Raw genomic sequence first — 18,474 nt, 5'->3', positions numbered from 1 at the left:
CTATTAAACCATATTAAAAAATAGAAGAAACACTAAACGGTTAATAGAAAGACACGTGTCGCAATTCTAGGCTCTTTCTGAGCCAAAACTCGGCTTTTATATATATATATATGAATATGACAACACAAGCTAAGTTATCACCATGGTGGTAGTTGAGTTGGTAAAACAGCAGGGGTTAAGTCCCCTCCTTTCTTACTAGTGGTGGGGTTGTGGTGACGGACTTGCCTTTCTAGGCAGTAGTTATGGTTCAAACCGAACATTTTACAGCAGGTGGAAACCCCGGTGATCACGCCCAAAGAGAAAAATTACACTAGTTGCTCATTCCATCCTTAAAAAAACAAAAAAACAAAAAAAAACTAAGCTAAGTCAGAATCTTAAGAAATGTGGATATGTATGAAAATTATTATTAAAAAAATAAAAAAAGATTCCTAGTTTTTGCGTTTAGAAAAAGTATTTGAATATGATATAAAATTGAGAATTTTTTTTTTTTTTTTTTTTTTTGGTTTTAAAAATTATAAGGTATTTCAAAAACAGTTGACAAACGACAACATGAAACGACCCCGCATCCTCGTACGACGGTTAGTAGGTACTCAAGCGTCCAGGGTCAACGGCGTTAAGATTTATAGTCGAAGGCAATAAAACTCGGAAACTTCGGGGGTTAATTCGATGACAATTACTTGCATGATCATTTATCGATTCCATAGGACGAAGTGGCATCTATTCTTCTTCTTCTTTATCTCCAATTGCTTCAAGTTTTGGGTCTTCTTTCCCGTTTCCTCATCAGCACAAGGAAACTGTGAAGAAAAGGAAGAATTTGGGTTTCCCACTTCTTTTTCTTGGGTACAAATTAAATCTTTGGTTTTCGAGTAGAGGAGCTTTTGGGTTAGTTGTCGAAGCGAAGTTATGGCATTCGCATCACTTGTCGGAGGGGCTGCTCTTGGACCAGCATTTGAAAAGGTGTTTTCGATTTTGTACGAAACGGTTAAGGATGTGATAACCACAACCTGCATGTTCGAATCCATCCTCGAACGCCTCAAATCCACGCTAGATGTTTTGGAGCCGTTGGTCAACGAGATACGACGGTCGAACAGAGAATTGGATCGCCCAGAAGAGGTCATAAAGGGGTTGATCGAAAAGATGGAAGAGGGCGAGAAGCTCGTAAGGGATTACTCGAAGCTCCCCTGGTGGAAATACCTCATGAGATACCGTTATGCGAAGAAACTCAGCAAGTTGGAGGACGCGCTTTGCTTGTTCTTTGGTCTTGAACTTCCAGCCTTGAATACGAGGAATGTGTTGGAAACCTTGAAGGGGGTGAATGATATTCGTGCGCGAATGAATTTGGTCGGCCTGAATGGTGGGTTGTTGTGTGCAATTCCTGCACCCCCTGATTTTCCTGTTGGGTTGGATTTTCCTTTGAAGGAGTTGAAGTTGCAGCTGCTGAAAGATGAGGTGTCGATGCTTGTCTTGACTGCCCCCGGAGGATGCGGGAAGACCACATTGGTGAAAATGCTTTGTCACGATAAGCAGATTAAAGGTACTTCATCTCAATTCCCTTTTCTTTTCTTTTTTCTCTTTTTTTATTTTTATTTTTTGAGTATAATTTTACTTGTTACTGTGCATAATAACAATCAATAATATGAAATTGAAAAGAGAGGAATGAATAGAAAATCAAGGTACAGATTTACGTGGTTTAGTAATGTGCGTATATCTACAGAGAGTGTAGTTGTATTTTTCTATTAATGATAGGAAAACCCTAATTGTACGGACTTATTTTAAAAATTTCCAAAGTAACCTGTACTGTCCGTCTACTTGGCCAATCACCGGTGTTCTAATATGAACCAATAGTTCCAACAATTTGCATATTCTTTAAAATCTAGGGTTGCATTCTTTAAAGAGGAAAGGTAATTCTCGTATCTTCTTGATTGCTGGGACTGGGTTTGGGAATTCTGTTCATATATAACTTCGCCATTATGTATGTTTCTGTGTAAAAATATTATAGGACATGAAAATTAATCGTGGTGGCAGCATGCTAAGTTCTAACTTAACCCTTTTTATGGATAGGCATATTTAAGGACAATAATATTTTCTTTGTCCCCGTTTCAAACACTCCCAACCTGAAGGTCATTGTACAAAAGCTATTTCGTCATAAGGTTGATCAGGTGCCAGAGTTTTTCAGTGATGAAGACGCAATCAACCAGCTTGAGCACCTGCTCAATCAAATTGGACAAAATCATAGTACCTTTTTACCCACTCCAGCTCCCCAAAATAATCCTATATTGTTGATCCTGGATGATGTCTGGTCTGGATCAGAATCCCTTCTTGAGAAGTTTGCTTTTCGTATACCTAACTACAAGATTCTAGTGACTTCAAGAACTTCGTTTCCAAGATTTAGCTGCACATACAAGTTAAAACCATTAAATGATGAAGATGCAATGGTTCTCTTTCGTCACTCAGCAACCCCGCAAGATGGGAGCTCTTACATTCCTGGTGGAGATACTGTCAAAATGGTACTTTTTCAATCTGTAATATGCATGCATGATATTTGTACTTAGTATATTGTTTGTAATTTTGCTTTTGGGTTTAGTGAGTGAAGAAATATGAATTACCCCTTCTTGTCTTGATAAGTAAAGTGCATAATACCATCTACCTATCAAAATCTAAGCTTGCATTTATGCTTCTTGCTTCTTTTTTTATACACCAATTGTCCCCAAAACATGAGTATAAAAGGAAAAAGTGGGCATACAAAGCATGTGGTTTAGATAAACCTTCGACCAATATTACCCCTGCAACCTCCAGAATGAGTAATTTTATTTGGTGGCCTTGAATTGCAGATATTGAAATTTTGTGGGGGGTTCCCACTGGCCCTTAAAGTGATTGGCAGCTCACTCTGTGGGAAGCCTGAAGGGGTCTGGCGCAGTAGAGTTATGGAATGGTCTAATAGTGATCATTCTTTTCTTTCTTCTAGTACTAGTAGTGATCTGCTTGTTTGTCTCCAAAGAAGCCTAGATTTCAAAGATGATGAGATCATCATCAAGAAGTGTTTCCTGGACCTAGGTTCGTTTCCTGAAGACCAAAGGATCCCCGTCGCTGTCTTAATTGATATGTGGTCAGAATTACATGAACTAGATGAAGATGGTATCCATGCCATTGCCAACCTACATGAAATCGCCATCCGGAATCTGGCCAATCTTGTGGTCACAAGGTACACTGGCTTTATATTTGTATCATGTGATTTTCCTTTCCTGTATGCTGATTTGTTCATGTGTTCAATGCTAGTTTCTAGATTTAATATGTCACTCATCTGACATGTTAATAGCCAAAGTACTATTTGTCATTCTAGCCTATGGATCTCCATGTGGAAGGTGATTTACGAGGAAAAGTTATACCAACTGGAACTAATGGACAATTTCCACTATGTTCTTTACCTCATGTGCAGTTTGTCTCATAGATGCTTGACTTCGATTTCCTTAAAACACAAAATTCATAGTGTCGTCTTCTCTCACCAATTTTATTAGTCTTCATTGATTTGAGAGTCATGGAACTTGTATTTTCTTGTGTGAAGAGTGAAGAACTTGAATCTCTTCTAAGCATCTATTTTTGCTCATATTACCAGGAAGAATGTTAGTGCAGTTGACAACTGTGAAGACTTCGTCTTGCAACACGATCTTCTTAGAGAGCTAGCTATCCATCACAGCAGCCTGGAGCCAATAGAACAAAGGAAAAGACTGATTATGGACATAAGTGGAAACAATCTTCCCAAGTGGTGGACGGAACAGAGGCAACAACCTATCAACGCCCAGCTCTTGTCTATCTCAACTGGTTGGTTCATCTTTACACTCTCATGCACCCTCTCACACATACTTACACAAGTTGTGACCTATAGAATATTTGGTACCCTATCACATCATAAAGGATGTCGTTTGCAGATGACGTGTTCTCATCAAGTTGGTGCAACATTCAACCACCTAAAGTTGAGGTTTTAGTTCTGAATTTTCAAACAAAGAATTACATGTTACCCGAGTTTGTGGACAAAATGAATATACTAAAGGTTCTGGTTGTTACAAATTATGGTTTCTTTCCTGCTGAATTAGGTAATTTTCAGCTACTTAAGTCTGTTCCCTCTCTAAAAAAAATCAGATTAGAGAAGATTTCAATTCCTTCCCTTTGCAAGGCCCCAGTGCGATTTACGAGTTTGAAAAAGATATCCCTATTTATGTGTAATATTGGTCAGGCTTTTAGAAATTATACTATCCAGGTTTCAGATATATTTCCAAAACTATTAGAGATAAACATTGATTATTGTAAGGATCTGGTGGAAGTGCCTACTGGGTTATGTGATATTGTTTGCCTCAAGAAACTCAGCATCACCAATTGTCATAAGCTGTCTGCACTGCCCCAAGGGATTGGAAAGTTGAGGAATTTAGAATTGCTAAGGCTTAGATCCTGTACTGATTTGTGGGAATTGCCAGAATCAATCAGAAGCCTCCATGAGTTGAGCATTCTTGACATATCTGACTGCATAAGCATTACCAAGTTGCCAAAACACATTGGTGCATTGCGTAATTTGAAAGAGCTCCACATGGAAGGGTGCTTGCGATTGCGTAGTCAGTTGCCACCATCAATTTTGGATCTTGAGCAATTGAAGCTTGTAATATGTGACGAAGAGAGGGTCAAGTTATGGGAGTCTATCAAGGAGTTACACCCCAATCTAGAGATAAAGGTGGCTGAAAAAGATATAAATTTAAATTGGCTTTCCAATCATTTCTAAGAACTGTTTTTTCCTGAAAAATGTTGTAAACATAAACGTTATCTTCCCTTCTTTGTTTGCTTTTCCTTTTTCTTCTGAAGAGAGTAAAGTGTATTAGTACATTAAAAATAATAATAAAATAATAAATAAAAATAAAATGAAAATTTTAGGGATTACTTTATAGATATGATGATGTAACCTGTAAAATAATAAGTTAAAGGTATAAAAGGATAGAGAGTGTCCTTTTGTTGTAAACTTTGAATAAATATCATGTCATTTCCGACCAAGCTAGAGTTTCAAATGGATATTGACAGTGCCAAATATTTCTCTGATTGGATATTCTTCAGTAATTCCACAATTTTACATCTTTATGAAATGTTAATTTTAGAGCACATCAACTTACGAAATGGGTCGCTTCCAATAATATCTTTGAAAGCATTTCTATCACTTGTTCTTTTCTCTTTTCTGAATGCATTAATAGTGAGAATTAAAGACCTACCTTCTTTGTAACTTTCTTGTTCCCTCTTCCGGTCTTCCCCATTTGAATAGAAAAACTAATAAATAAAAATAGCTCTCAGTCAGTCTTGGATAACAAGTTGGTTTGGTATATGTCATGACACATACCCCCCTCAAACTATCATTCAACTGCGACAATGTTCCTCCAAACTACCAAAAATTGACAATGTCTCATTTCCCAATGATGAAAATACTCTTAATAAAATAAATAAAAATAAACCATTTAAAAAATAAAAATTTAGGATGTGAATTTTTTTTTTTTTTTTAATTTATTAGAGTATTTTTGTGTTATTGAAAAAAAAAAAAAAAAAAAAAAAAAAAAGTTGTGGTTATTTTGGTCTTTTTGGTGGCTTTGGAGGACATTATCAATTGTTTGGTAGTTTGTTGCAATCGAAAGTTGGGAGAAAAAATTGTTAATTGAGTGATAATTTGTGAGAATTATGTGTACTTTTCCAATATATTTATTAACTACAATGAGCATAAATCAATAACCATTCTTTGGCTTCCGTAACTCATTATACTCTGACCAAAAGGAAAAAATTATTATTAAACCATAATGCTATTCTAATGTTTTGTAGCGAAAATGTAAACGAAAATTAAACCATAATGCTAGAGCAGCAAAAAATAAAAAATAAAAAATTTTCCTTAATTGAATATAATTACACAATTCTCGTAGAACAATAATAGTGAACATAGTAATTAGTAAGAGCATTTCCAATGGAATAGTCAAATACTACTTTTATCTAGAATGACTCTTTAAATGTTCAAAAAACCCCCTGCATTGGATGAGCTAAAAATAAATGTAAAATAGATATTTGATTAGAAGAGTTAAAAAAAAAAGGTTAAATGTAACAACACTTTTAAAGGGAGCAATTTTATCTTTTATTATTTCTCTCTATTGTTTTATCTTTTTCCCAAATCTTTTCCCACCTTTTTTTTTTTTTTCGTTCTCCCTCTCTCTCTCTCACATAGGGGTGTAAACGAGCCGAGCTTGAGCGAGCTTCCCTTATTCAGGCTTGGCTCGTTTAAATTTTACTCGAACTCGAGCTCGAGTCGAGCTTAAGGGCGAGCCAAAAAAATCGAGCTCGAGCTAATAATAAGTCGAGCCGAGCCAACTCGCGAGCTGGCTCTTATATTTAATGTTTTTGTTTTTAAATTTTTTTTTAACTTCAAGTACTCTTAAACGGCTTAAGAAGTTAGTTTGCATATGAGTATTTGCTTAGCCTGGCTAGTCGAGTATGGAGCCTAAGTCAATACAGCAAGGCATTTGGTTTCAAAGAGAGAAGATATGCATCCTTTTATAGATAAGCAAACTTGGAGATAGATGTTTTCTTAACAATGTGGGACAAGTTAACAGGTTGCATTCAGACTGCATTAGGACAACGCCCCCTACAATTTTTTTTTTTTTTAAACGTCTCTCTCAATCCCCCTCACCAGTCATAACGGATCTTCCACCTGAACTCTCATTTTCCACTCTCTCACTCCCACTCACCAGACAAGTAGTGATAGTGTTTGGGTCTGTTTGGTTCTTCAATAGTTTATCACTTTCCAACCATCCAGCCAGATAGCCGTTACTGTTAGATTGGAAGAGTTGCTGAAGAGTGAAGGGTGAAGACTCCACTCCACGGTAAACGGCCAAAACGGGCGTTAAAACTAGTTCTAATAATTGCTTCGGACCCAAGTCATAGACTTCAACCAAGTCAATGCGTTGAAACTAGGAAGCTTCCAGGTTAGAGGCATGAAATTTACGAGCATTCTCTGTTGCAGCTGGAGAAGGTGCATGTTAATCGATTACTTCGGTCTTTTTCTTCCCCTCCATTTCTTTTCCAGGAAGAAGCGCATGATATTATTCTTTTTTATTTGTTTGGATTTTCTGCTCTGAGACGGTTTCCTCATCAGCGCAAAGAAAATCAGAAAAGAAGTAGAAGAATTTGAAACATAAATTGGTTGAGCTTTGTCTTTGATTCCAGGGTTTCAAAGATTTTGGGTGTTATTAATAGCGAGGCAATGATATGGCAGAACATCTTGCAGCGGCAGCAATATTGGGAAAAGCAGTTTCGGAATTGTTTGAAATCGTTAAGGATGTCACAGGGAACACCCTTATGTTCGATGATGTTCTGGAACGCCTTAAATCTACGTTAGGTAGATTAAAGGGAGTGGTGGAAGACATAGAAAGGTCACACAGAGAAATGGGTCGCCCAGAGGAAATAAGTGCCTTGATCAAACAGATGAAGAAGGGCGAGGATCGCGTTAAAAAGTACTCGAAGCTCCAGTGGTGGAAATACCCCATGAGATCCCATTACACGAGCAAACTTCGCAAGTTGGAAGAGGACCTTATCAGGTTCTTTCAGCTTGATGTGGCAGCATTGACTTATCGGAGTGTGGTGAGTGATACGCTTGCGAGAATGAATTTGGCCGGTGTGGGGTCGTGCGCGGATCCTGAACCCCCGGATTTTACTGTTGGGTTAGATGTGCCTTTGGAGGAGTTGAAGATGCGGCTGCAGAAGGAGGAGCGCTTGCTTGTCTTGACTGCTCCCGGAGGATGCGGGAAGACCACATTGGTGAAAATGCTTTGTCAGGATCAGGAAATTAAAGGTAATTAATTCATTTCCTTACGAAATATTATTTTCATTTTCTTTAAACTAGTATCATGTCAGTGTAACCTTTATAGAGAATTCGCTGCAAGAGTATAGTTTGGGAATAGAGTTGGGGAGGAGCTCCTCCCTCCTCACAAGGAGATCGAAGGGGAAAGAGAAAATCTCTCATAGAGGAGAGAGGAGAGAGGAGAGAACTTCTATATATCTCCAGAAACTAGAGAAACGGGTTGGGATTGGTTTGGGAATTCGGTTCATATGACTTTGCCATTATGCATGTTTCTACATACAAAATTACAAATGTTATAAGTCATTAAATGTGGGTGTGTGGCAGTTTTCTCACTACATTGAGTTTGGACAGGCAAATATGAGGGCAATATTTTTTTCTTCACGTTCTCAAAATCTCCCAACGTCAAGGTCATTGTACAAGAAATATTTCGCAAGAAGAAAGAGCAGGTGCCTCAAGAGTTTTCAAGTGATGAAGATGCAATCAGCCAGCTGATGCAACTGCTGAATCGAATGGAGCAAAAGCCTATGTTGTTGATTTTGGATGATGTCTGGTCTGGATCAGAATCTCTTCTTGACAATTTTGCTTTTGATATGCCGAATTACAAGATTCTAGTGACTTCAAGAACTGCAATTAAAAGATTTCCCTGTAGCACTTTAGAACCATTAAATGGTGAAGCTGCAATGAAGCTTTTTCGTCACTCAGCAAACCTGAAAGATGGGAGTTCTAACATTCCCAGTGAAGATATTGTCGAAAAGGTGCTGAGTCAATCTGTGATATATGTGTATGAAATACACTTAATATAGTATTTGTAATTTTGTTTTTTGGGTAAGGTATGTTTAAGAGTGAAGAAATACATAATACCATTTCTTGTCTTGATAAGTACATAATTCCATATCTTCCTGCCAAAATTATGCATGCATTTAGGCGCTCTTTTCTTTTCTTTTCTTTTTGTATTCAATTCACCATTGTCCACAAAACTTAATTGAATAAAGAAAAGTAGACGCACAAACCATGTTTTCATATTCATAAACGATAAATATGGCTTAGATAACAATTACCTTGACCAATATTACCGCTGATTTTAGTTGGTGGCCTTGAATTGCAGATAGTGAAAGGCTGTAGGGGGTTTCCACTGGCCCTTAAAGTGATTGGCAGATCACTGTGTGGGAAGTCTGAAATGGTCTGGCGCAGTAGAGTTATGGAATGGTCTAATGATCATTCTATATTTGCTTCTAGTAGTGAACTGCTTGTTTGTCTCCAAAAAAGCCTAGATTTCAAAGATGAAGAGATCATCATCAAGAAGTGTTTCCTGGACCTAGGTTCATTCCCTGAAGACCAAAGGATCCGTGTTGCTGCCTTAATTGATATGTGGTCAGAATTATACGAACTAGATGAAGATGGCATCCAGGCCATGGCCAACCTATATGAAATCACCTACCGGAATCTGGCTAGTCTTCGTGTCACAAGGTATGCTGGCTTTTATTTGTATCATGTGATTTTATTATAGTCTAATTACATGAGTAAAGACTGAAGAGCTTGAATCTCTTCTAAGCATGTGTCTTTGCTCATTTACTAGGAATGATGCAAGTGAGGTTGGCATCTACTGCAGTGAAGACTACGTCTTACAACATGATCTTCTTAGAGAGCTAGCTATATATCAGAGCAGCCAGGAGCCAATAGAACAAAGGAAAAGACTGATTGTGGACATAAGTGAAAACAAGCTTCCCAAGTGGTGGAAGGAATCAAGGCAGCAACCTATCAGCGCCCAGCTCTTGTCTATCTCAACTGGTTGGTTCATCTTTCTCACTCTCAAACACCCCCACCCACATATACACACAAGTAGTAACTTACAGAGTATTTGGTATTACCCTGTTTTTTTTTTTTTTTTTTGTTTTTCCTAAGCACATTGGGTACCAATCACACTATATATGATATTGTTTGCAGATGATAAGTTCTCATCAAGTTGGTGTAATATTCAAGCATCAGAAGTTGAGGTTTTAGTTCTGAATTTCCAAACAAAGAATTACACCTTACCCAAGTTTGTGGAAAAAATGGATAAATTAAAGGTCTTGATAGTCACAAATTATGGTTACTTTCATGCTGAATTAGATAATTTTCAGCTACTTGGATCTCTTTCTTATCTTAAGAAAATCAGATTAGAGAAGGTTTCAATTGCTTCCCTTTTCAAGTCCCTAGTGGAATTGAAGAGTTTAGAAAAGATATCCATATTTATGTGTAATATTGGTCAGGCTTTTAGGGCTTGTACTATTCAGGTTTCAGATGCATTGCGAAATCTAAAGGAGATAACCATTGACTGTTGCATTGATCTTACTGAATTGCCTGCTGGACTGTGTGATATTGGCTGCCTCAAGAAACTTGGCATCACCGATTGTCATAAACTGTCTGCACTGCCCGAAGAGATTGGAAAGTTGGTAAATTTAGAAGTGTTAGGGCTTAAGTCATGTACTGATTTGGCGCAGTTGCCAGAGTCAATCACAAGCCTCAAAAATTTAGGCATTCTTGACATATGTGACTGCACAAACATTAGAAAGTTACCTAAAGACATTGGTAACTTGTGTAATTTGAAAGAGCTCAACATGAAAGGGTGCATGAGGTTGCGTGAGTCATTACCACAATCAACTGGGAAGCTTAAGAAATTGAAGCTTGTGATATGTGACAAAGAGAGGGCCGAGTTATGGGAGACTTTCAAAGAGTCCCTCCCCAATCTAGAGATAAAGTTGGCTGCAAAAGATACCAGCTTGCATTGCCATCCCAATCGTTTTTGAGAATTATTTCTTGTTCAATAATGTTGTAGTATTCTTACATGTAATATTATCTTCTTTGGGAGAGTATGGTTACTAAACTTTCAATGAACATCATGTCATTTCCAAGCAAGCCAGAGTTTTAATAATGTTTTAATTTAATATCTACATGTATTTAATGCTTGCATATTAGGCAAAAATAGATCACCATCTCTTTGAGAAAATGGCCATAACAAAATGGGCAGTGATACAGATTACGCTGGCGTGCATCAACAGTGATGCATGCCAGGCAACAAATTTTTTTTTTTTTTTTTATTTTTATTTTTTACAAAAAATTAAAATAATAAAATAAAATAAAATACAAAATTTATGCCTGGCGTGCATCACTGTTGATGCACGCCAGGCGTTGTCTTTAGCATCACCCTAACAATTAACACATATGAAGTTCAAATGATTTTGAATTTTTCTTTTGCTTTTAATTCCTATTTGGCTAGATAAATCCAATAACTTGATCCAAACTTACAATGCATAGAGTGAAAAAAAAATAAAAATAAAAATAAAATAATAATAAAATAAAATAAATCTGTGATAGAATTCCATTTGTGAGAGCGAGAATCATAAAGACACCCAGAAGAGGAGGGTCATTGCAAGCCTCATGGCGAGCCTTCTTCCCTCACGAGAAATGATACAAAGAAAAATAAATAAATAAATAAACTTCATTCAAATTGTGCCAACTAGAGTTTCAAATGGCTATTAATAGTGCCAACTCTTTCTTCATTTGGATTTTTGCTCCAATCATTAGGGATATTCTTAAGCAACTCTACATTTTTACATCTTTGACCGCTTCAAAAATCTCATGTAGTGCTATTGCGAAATGGGCCTCTTCCAATCGTATTTTTGAAAGCATTTTTATCGCTTGTTCTTTTCTCTTTTTTAAATGCATTAATAGGGGGAAAGACCTTATCTTCTTTGTAATCTCATTTTCCTTCTTCCCCATTTGAATAGAAAAAATAAAAACAAAAGCTAGAGTTTCAATTTGTGTAGCTCTCAATCAGTCTTGGATTGCAAGTTGGTTTGGTACTATATATATATTGAAAGGTATGCTACGATATATTTATTAACTGCAATGAGCATCAAATCAATAATATAAATGTCCATCCTTTGGCTTGGTAACTCATTATACTCTGACCAAAGGGAAAATTATTATTATTAATATTATTTTCCATTAAATGCGGGAGAGGGGGAAAGGGGAAAGGAAAATTAAAAATGTAATTCAACATTCAAGCATTATTTCTCTAAATGGGCTTCAAGGATTATAACGCTCCTAACTCGATGATTCAATCTTCTAATTATGCTATTCTAATGTTTTGTAGCGAGAATGTAAACGAAAATTTCAACCATAATGCTAGAACAGTGAAAAAAATTAAAAGTTTTTTTTAATTGAATATAATTACACCATAGCTCTAAATTCTCGTAGAACAATACTAGTTAAGGGTGAAAAGGTGGTTACGGTGAAAAAAATTAAATTTTTTTTTTAATTGAATATAATTACACCATAGGTCTAAATTCTTGTAGAACAATAATAGTTAAGGGTGAAAAGGTGGTTACGGTTAGCAGTTATTGGCTAAAATCACTAATCTAGCCGTCTAGACGGTTAGTAAAATTCGCTAATCGCCTAGGCAATTAACCGGTGGTTAGCGGTTAATAACCCTAATAACCGCTAACTGTTTTTTAAAATAAAAATAATAATAAAAAGCGATAATATACATTTTTATCCTTTTACTTACAACATTGTTTATATATATATATATATATATATATATATATATATATATATATAAACACAAAAATGACGTCGTTTCATGTATATATAGACCATTCGTTATTTTAACAAAAAATCTCCCTTTCCAAACATCCAGCCAATGCCTGTTAGGCAGTTACTGTTACATTGTAGTTGCTAAAGAGTGAAGAGTAGGGGCGGGCAGATTAACAGTTTATTGCATACCAATCGCTTACCGACCGCCACCGAACCGTCACCGACTGACAACCGACTTCCGATGGTCGATAGGAGGAATAAAAATATTGTTTCAACATCGATTCGATTCAGTAGGCGGTAGAATTTTTTTTTATTTATTGGTTAACCGACAATTACTTGACTTAACCGATTTTTCAAGTTAATTTTGAATTTTATCTAGTAACTTTCCTTATTGTATTTGTCCAACTGACTGTGGTTGTCATTTTGGTACGTGTTTAATGAATTTACTTTTTCTTTTCATTTATAAAACATATTATTTTTTGATTCTGTAGTTATAAGGAAGTTGATAAATCTTGACATAAAAACTTATAACCGACAATTAATCGACTTAACCGACCACCTATTCATCGACTAACTGATTAACTGAAAAAGTTAAAATTATTCCTTATTAATATGAGGTCGGTTAATTAATCAACTTTTAGGAATCAATAGGCGAAAATGTCTCTAGGACATAGACCGAAGCGATACCCATCCCTAGTGAAGAGTGAAGACTCTACTACACGAGCGTTAAATTTGGCAGTGTTTGCCAATGGCCTGGACCGATATTGTGCAAGGCCTCTTCCTCAATCCCAAAAAATTAAATACTTTTACCTCAAAATTAATTCAAACATTCCTACTTTCTATACCACATCAATCATTTTTTTATTATTATTTAAATAAAAAAAATTATTACAAAACAATTTTTTTATATTTTTTATATAAAATATATTTTTTCACTTTTTTCCGCAAAATATTTTTACTACAACCAATTAAATGAGTATTCCTAAAAAGCAATACAGTACTGGCCGTGGGCCTGGCCTCTCGGCAAACACTGGCTCTAATTCTGGAACGTAAAGCAATAATTGCTTCGGTCCCAAGTCATACACTTTGACCAAGTCAATGCGTTGAAACTAGGAAGCTTCGAAGTTAGAGGCATGAAATTTACATGCATTCTCAATTGCATGTTAATCGATTTTTTTTTTTTTTTTCCACAAGGGAAGGGGGGAAGAAGGTGTTAATCGATTACTTCAGTCTTTTTCTTCCCCTCCATTTCTTTTCCAGGAAGAAGCGTATGATATTATTCTTTTTTACTTGTTTAGATTTTCTGCTTCGAGACAGTTTCCTCATCAGCGCAAAGAAAATCAGATAAGAAGTAGGAGAATTTGAAACATAAATTGGTTGAGCTCTGTCTTTGATTCTAGGGTTTCTAAGATTTTGGGTGTTATTATCGCAGCAAAGTTATGGAAGTAGCTCTTGCAGAGGCAGCATTGGAAAAATCAGTTTCGGACTTGTTTGGAACCGTTATGGCTGTCACAGGGAACACCCTTATGTTCGACGATGTTCTGAAACGCCTTAAATCTACGTTAGGTAGATTAAAGGGAGTGATGGAAGACATAGAAAGGTCACACAAAGAAATGGGTCGCCCAGAGGAAATAAGCGCCTTGATCGAACAGATAAAGAAGGGCGAAGATCGCGTTAAGAAGTACTCGAAGCTCCCGTGGTGGAAATACCCCATGAGATTCCATTACACGAGCAAACTTCAAAAGTTGGAAGCGGACCTTATCAGGTTCTTTCAGCTTGATGTGACAGCATGGACTTATCGGAGTGTGTCCAACACCTGGAATGTGGTGAGTGATACGCTTGCGAGAATGCATTTGGCCGGTGTGGGGTCGTGCGCGGTTCCTGAACCCCCGGATTTTACTGTTGGGTTAGATGTGCCTTTGAAGGAGTTGAAGATGCGGCTGCTGAAGGAGGAGGTGTCCATTCTTGTCTTGACTGCTCCGGGAGGATGCGGGAAGACCACATTGGTGACAATGCTTTGTCGGGATCAGGAAATTAAAGGTAATTAATTCATTTCTTTACGAAATATTCTTTTCATTTTCTTTAAACTAGTATCATGTGTAACCTTTATAGAGAATTCGCTGCAAGAGTATAGTTTGGGAAAGAGAGTAGGAGAAGGGGAAAGAGAAAATCTCTCATAGAGGAGAGAACTTCTATCTCCAGAAACTAGAGAAAAGGGTTGGGATTGGTTTGGGAATTCGGTTCATATGACTTTGCCATTATGCATGTTTCTACGTACAAAAAATTACAAATGTTATAAGACATGAAATGTGGGTCTGTGGCAGTTTTCTCACTGCATTGAGTTTGGACAGGCAAATATGAGGGCAATATTTTTTTTATCACGTTCTCAAAATCTCCCAACGTGAAGGTCATTGTACAAGAAATATTTCGCAAGAAGAAAGAGCAGGTGCCTCAAGAGTTTTCAAGTGATGAAGATGCAATCAGCAAGCTGAAGCAACTGCTGAATCGAATGGAGCAAAAGCCTATTTTGTTGATTTTGGATGATGTCTGGTCTGGATCAGAATCTCTTCTTGACAAGTTTGCATTTCATATGCCGAATTACAAGATTCTAGTGACTTCAAGAACTGCATTTCCAAGATTCCCCTTTAGATACAAGTTAGAACCATTAAATGGTAAAGCTGCAATGAAGCTTTTTCGTCAATCAGCAATCCTGAATGATGGGAGCTCTTACATTCCCAGTGAAGATATTGTCGAAAAGGTACTTAGTCAATCTGTGATATATAGGTATGAAATACACTTAATATATTATTTGTAATTTTGTCTTTTGGGTAAGGTATCTTTATGAGTGAAGAAATACATAATACCATTTCTTATCTTGATAAGTAAATTGTAATACTCCAATCCCATATTGAGAAGATAAGAAGAAACGCACATAGAGTGGGTGGTTTATAAAGATAGCCATAGGTGCTAAGTCCCACATTACCTAGTTATTAGATGAAACTGGGCTTTATAATGAATTTTAGGGAACCTCCAAATTGACTAGTCATTTTGAAGTAATAGCGCAGATGTGGTTAGCACTTTTCCGTGGGTCGTTACAATATGGGACCGGAGTGTTACAAACTCCCCTTCTTAAATTCCTAACGTCCTCGTCAGGGTCACGTCATGCAGTGCTATTGTACCACATGACTTACGTCCCACATTGTCTGGGTGTAGAAAATATGACATGTTTATATGGAATGTGCTCTCTCTAAATAGTATGAGACATTTTGGGGGTAAACCCAATACTAAAACCGTGCGGTCTTGGCCCAAAGCGGATAATATCATATCATTTAGGGTGGGGTATTACATATGGTATCAAAGCCATAACCCAGCTTGAAATGGGGGGAGCATGCACAAGCCAATGAGAGTCACTAGCGATGACGCTGAGTCTCAAGAGGTGATGATTATGACGTCCCACATTGCCTGGGTGTAGAAAAAATGATGAGTTTATATAGAATATACTCTCTTTAAATGGTATGAGGCCTTTTGGAGTTAACCCAATAATTAAACCGTGAGGGCTTGGCCTAATGCGGACAATATTCATACCACTTGGAGCTGTTTTACTATTGGGTTTATCCCAAAAGGCCTCATACCATTTAGGGAGAGCATATTCCATATAAACACGTCTTCTTTTCCACACACAAGCAATGTGGGACATCACATACATAATTCCATATCTTCCTGCCAAAATTATGCTTGCATACTTATGCATGCATTTTGGCGCTTTTTTATTTTCTTTTTGTATTCAATTCACCATTGTCCTCAAAACTTAATTGAATAAAGAAAAAGTAGGCATACAAACCATGTTTTCATATTTATAAACGACAAATGCAGCTTAGATAACAAGAACATTGACAAATATTACCGCTGATTTTAGTTGGTGGCCTTGAATTGCAGATAGTGAAAGACTGTGGGGGGTTTCCACTGGCCCTTAAAGTGATTGGCAGATCACTGTGTGGGCAGTCTGAAATGGTCTGGCGCAGTAGAGTTATGGAATGGTCTAATGATCACTCTATACTTGCTTCTAGTACTAGTAGTGATCTGCTTGTTTGTCTCCAAAAAAGCCTAGATTTCAAAGATAAAGAGATCATCATCAAGAAGTGTTTCCTGGACCTTGGTTCATTCCCTGAAGACCAAAGGATCCGTGTTACTGCCTTAATTGATATGTGGTCAGAATTATACGAACTAGATGAAGATGGCATCCAGGCCATCGCCAACCTATGTGAAATCACCAACCGGAATCTGGCTAGTCTTCTTGTCACAAGGTATGCTGGCTTTTATTTGTATCATGTGATTTTATTGTAGTCTAATTTCATGAGTAAAGACTAAAGAGTTCGAATCTCTTCTAAGCATCTATCTTTGCTCATTTACTAGGAAAGATGCAAGTGAGGTTGGCATCTACTGCAGTGATGACTACGTCTTACAACATGATCTTCTTAGAGAGCTAGCTATACATGAGAGCAGCCAGGAGCCAGAAGAACAAAGGAAAAGACTGATTGTGGACATAAGTGAAAACAAGCTTCCCAAGTGGTGGAAGGAATCAGGGCAGCAACCTATCAGCGCCCAGCTCTTGTCAATCTCAACTGGTTGGTTCATCTTTCTCACTCTCAAACACCCCCACCCCCACCCACATATACACACAAGTAGTAACCTACAGAGTATTTGGTATTACCCTGTTTTTTGTTTTTCCTGAGCACATTGGGTACGCAATCACACTATATATGATATTGTTTGCAGATGATAAGTTCTCATCAAGTTGGTGTAATATTCAAGCATCAGAAGTTGAGGTTTTAGTTCTGAATTTCCAAACAAAGAATTACACCTTACCCAAGTTTGTGGAAAAAATGGATAAATTAAAGGTCTTGATAGTCACAAATTATGGTTACTTTCATGCTGAATTAGACAATTTTCAGCTACTTGGGTCTCTTTCTTATCTAAAGAAAATCAGATTAGAGAAGGTTTCAATTACTTCCCTTTTCAAGTCCCCAGTGCAATTGAAGAGTTTGGAAAAGATATCCCTGTTTATGTGTAATATTGGTCAGGCTTCTAGGGCTTGTACTATTCAGGTTTCAGATGCATTGCCAAATCTAAAGGAGATAAACATTGACTCTTGCATTGATCTTGTTGAATTGCCTGCTGGACTGTGTGATATTGTCTGCCTTAAGAAACTTGGCATCACTGATTGTCATAACCTATCTGCACTGCCAGAAGAGATTGGAAAGTTGGTAAATTTACAAGTGTTAAGGCTTAGGTCATGTACTGATTTGGTACAGTTGCCAAAGTCGGTCACAAGCCTCAGTAAGTTGAGCCTTCTTGACATATCTGACTGCACAAACATTAGAAAGTTGCCTAAAGACATTGGTAACTTGTGTAATTTGAAAGAGCTCAACATGAAAGGGTGCATGAGATTGCGTGAGCCTTTACCACTATCAACTTGGAATCTTGAGAAATTGAAGCTTGTGATATGTGACAAAGAGAGGGCCGAGTTATGGGAGCCTTTGAAAGAGTCCCTCCCCAGTCTTAAGATAAAGTTGGCTGCAAAAGATACCAACTTGCATTGGCTTCTCAATCGTTTGTGAGAATTATTTCTTGTTGAATAATGTTGTAGTATTCTTACATATAATTTATCGTATTTGGGAGAGTCTATGGTTAATAAACTTTCAATGAACATCATGTCATTTCCAAGCAAGCCAGAGTTTTAATAATGTTTTAATTTAATATCTGCATGTACTTAATGCTTGCGTATTAGGCAAAAATAGATCACCATCTCTTTGAAAAAATGGCCATAACAATTAACACATATAAGGTCAAATGATTTTTTTTTTTTTTTTTTTTTTTGGCTTTAAATTCCTATTTGGCTCAGATAAATCCAATAACTTGATCCAAACTTACAATGCATAGAGTGCAAAAAAAAAACTGTGTAAGAGCAACAATCATAAAGACGCCCAGAAGAGGAGGGTCATTGCAAGCTTCGTGGTGAGCCTTCTTCC

General features: G+C 37.0%; 3 protein-coding genes across 4 annotated transcripts; all 3 read left to right on the top strand.

The window, feature by feature from the left end:
- The first annotated feature begins 813 nt into the window (after positions 1-813).
- LOC132186293 (putative disease resistance protein At5g66900) lies at positions 814-4,827 on the top strand. Its single transcript, XM_059600185.2, has 5 exons — positions 814-1,534; positions 2,062-2,507; positions 2,832-3,202; positions 3,614-3,819; positions 3,927-4,827. Exons 1-5 carry the CDS (start codon positions 904-906, stop codon positions 4,766-4,768), a joined length of 2,496 nt encoding a protein of 831 aa, XP_059456168.2. The 5' UTR covers positions 814-903; the 3' UTR covers positions 4,769-4,827.
- A 2,199-nt stretch (positions 4,828-7,026) lies between these two features.
- Positions 7,027-10,762, top strand: LOC132186292 (putative disease resistance protein At5g66900). Of its 2 annotated transcripts, none has more exons than XM_088517133.1 (5): positions 7,027-7,858; positions 8,219-8,622; positions 8,973-9,334; positions 9,477-9,655; positions 9,812-10,762. In XM_088517133.1, the coding sequence occupies exons 1-5, from the start codon at positions 7,276-7,278 to the stop codon at positions 10,651-10,653; spliced, it is 2,370 nt and encodes a 789-aa protein (XP_088373259.1). In that variant the 5' UTR covers positions 7,027-7,275; the 3' UTR covers positions 10,654-10,762. The 2 variants fall into 2 exon arrangements, with proteins under 2 accessions (XP_088373259.1, XP_059456167.2); XM_059600184.2 differs by having other exon boundaries at positions 7,028-7,858; positions 9,444-9,655.
- A 2,907-nt stretch (positions 10,763-13,669) lies between these two features.
- LOC132186290 (putative disease resistance protein At5g66900) lies at positions 13,670-18,193 on the top strand. The gene is made up of 5 exons (XM_059600183.2): positions 13,670-14,485; positions 14,797-15,203; positions 16,382-16,749; positions 16,859-17,070; positions 17,222-18,193. The coding sequence occupies exons 1-5, from the start codon at positions 13,885-13,887 to the stop codon at positions 18,061-18,063; spliced, it is 2,430 nt and encodes an 809-aa protein (XP_059456166.2). The 5' UTR covers positions 13,670-13,884; the 3' UTR covers positions 18,064-18,193.
- The last annotated feature ends 281 nt before the right edge of the window (positions 18,194-18,474 follow it).

The sequence above is a fragment of the Corylus avellana genome, chromosome 6, assembly GCF_965113065.1.
Source record: "Corylus avellana chromosome 6, dhCorAvel1.hap1.2, whole genome shotgun sequence".
Lineage (NCBI taxonomy): Eukaryota > Viridiplantae > Streptophyta > Magnoliopsida > Fagales > Betulaceae > Corylus > Corylus avellana.
Note: the sequence above shows the minus strand (reverse complement) of the source record. Positions and strands in the feature narration are given on the sequence as shown.

What these genes read in the sequence shown, in the direction of transcription:
- LOC132186293 (XM_059600185.2), top strand. Translation starts at nt 904, where the DNA reads ATGGCATTCGCATCACTTGTCGGAGGGGCTGCTCTTGGACCAGCATTT. An exon ending in TCACGATAAGCAGATTAAAG is followed by an intron (nt 1,535 to 2,061) that starts GTACTTCATCTC and finishes TTTTATGGATAG; the next exon opens with GCATATTTAAGGACAATAAT. An exon ending in GTGGAGATACTGTCAAAATG is followed by an intron (nt 2,508 to 2,831) that starts GTACTTTTTCAA and finishes CTTGAATTGCAG; the next exon opens with ATATTGAAATTTTGTGGGGG.
- LOC132186292 (XM_059600184.2), top strand. Translation starts at nt 7,276, where the DNA reads ATGGCAGAACATCTTGCAGCGGCAGCAATATTGGGAAAAGCAGTTTCG. An exon ending in GTGAAGATATTGTCGAAAAG is followed by an intron (nt 8,623 to 8,972) that starts GTGCTGAGTCAA and finishes CTTGAATTGCAG; the next exon opens with ATAGTGAAAGGCTGTAGGGG. An exon ending in GCTCTTGTCTATCTCAACTG is followed by an intron (nt 9,656 to 9,811) that starts GTTGGTTCATCT and finishes TATTGTTTGCAG; the next exon opens with ATGATAAGTTCTCATCAAGT.
- LOC132186290 (XM_059600183.2), top strand. Translation starts at nt 13,885, where the DNA reads ATGGAAGTAGCTCTTGCAGAGGCAGCATTGGAAAAATCAGTTTCGGAC. An exon ending in GCTAGTCTTCTTGTCACAAG is followed by an intron (nt 16,750 to 16,858) that starts GTATGCTGGCTT and finishes CTCATTTACTAG; the next exon opens with GAAAGATGCAAGTGAGGTTG. An exon ending in GCTCTTGTCAATCTCAACTG is followed by an intron (nt 17,071 to 17,221) that starts GTTGGTTCATCT and finishes TATTGTTTGCAG; the next exon opens with ATGATAAGTTCTCATCAAGT.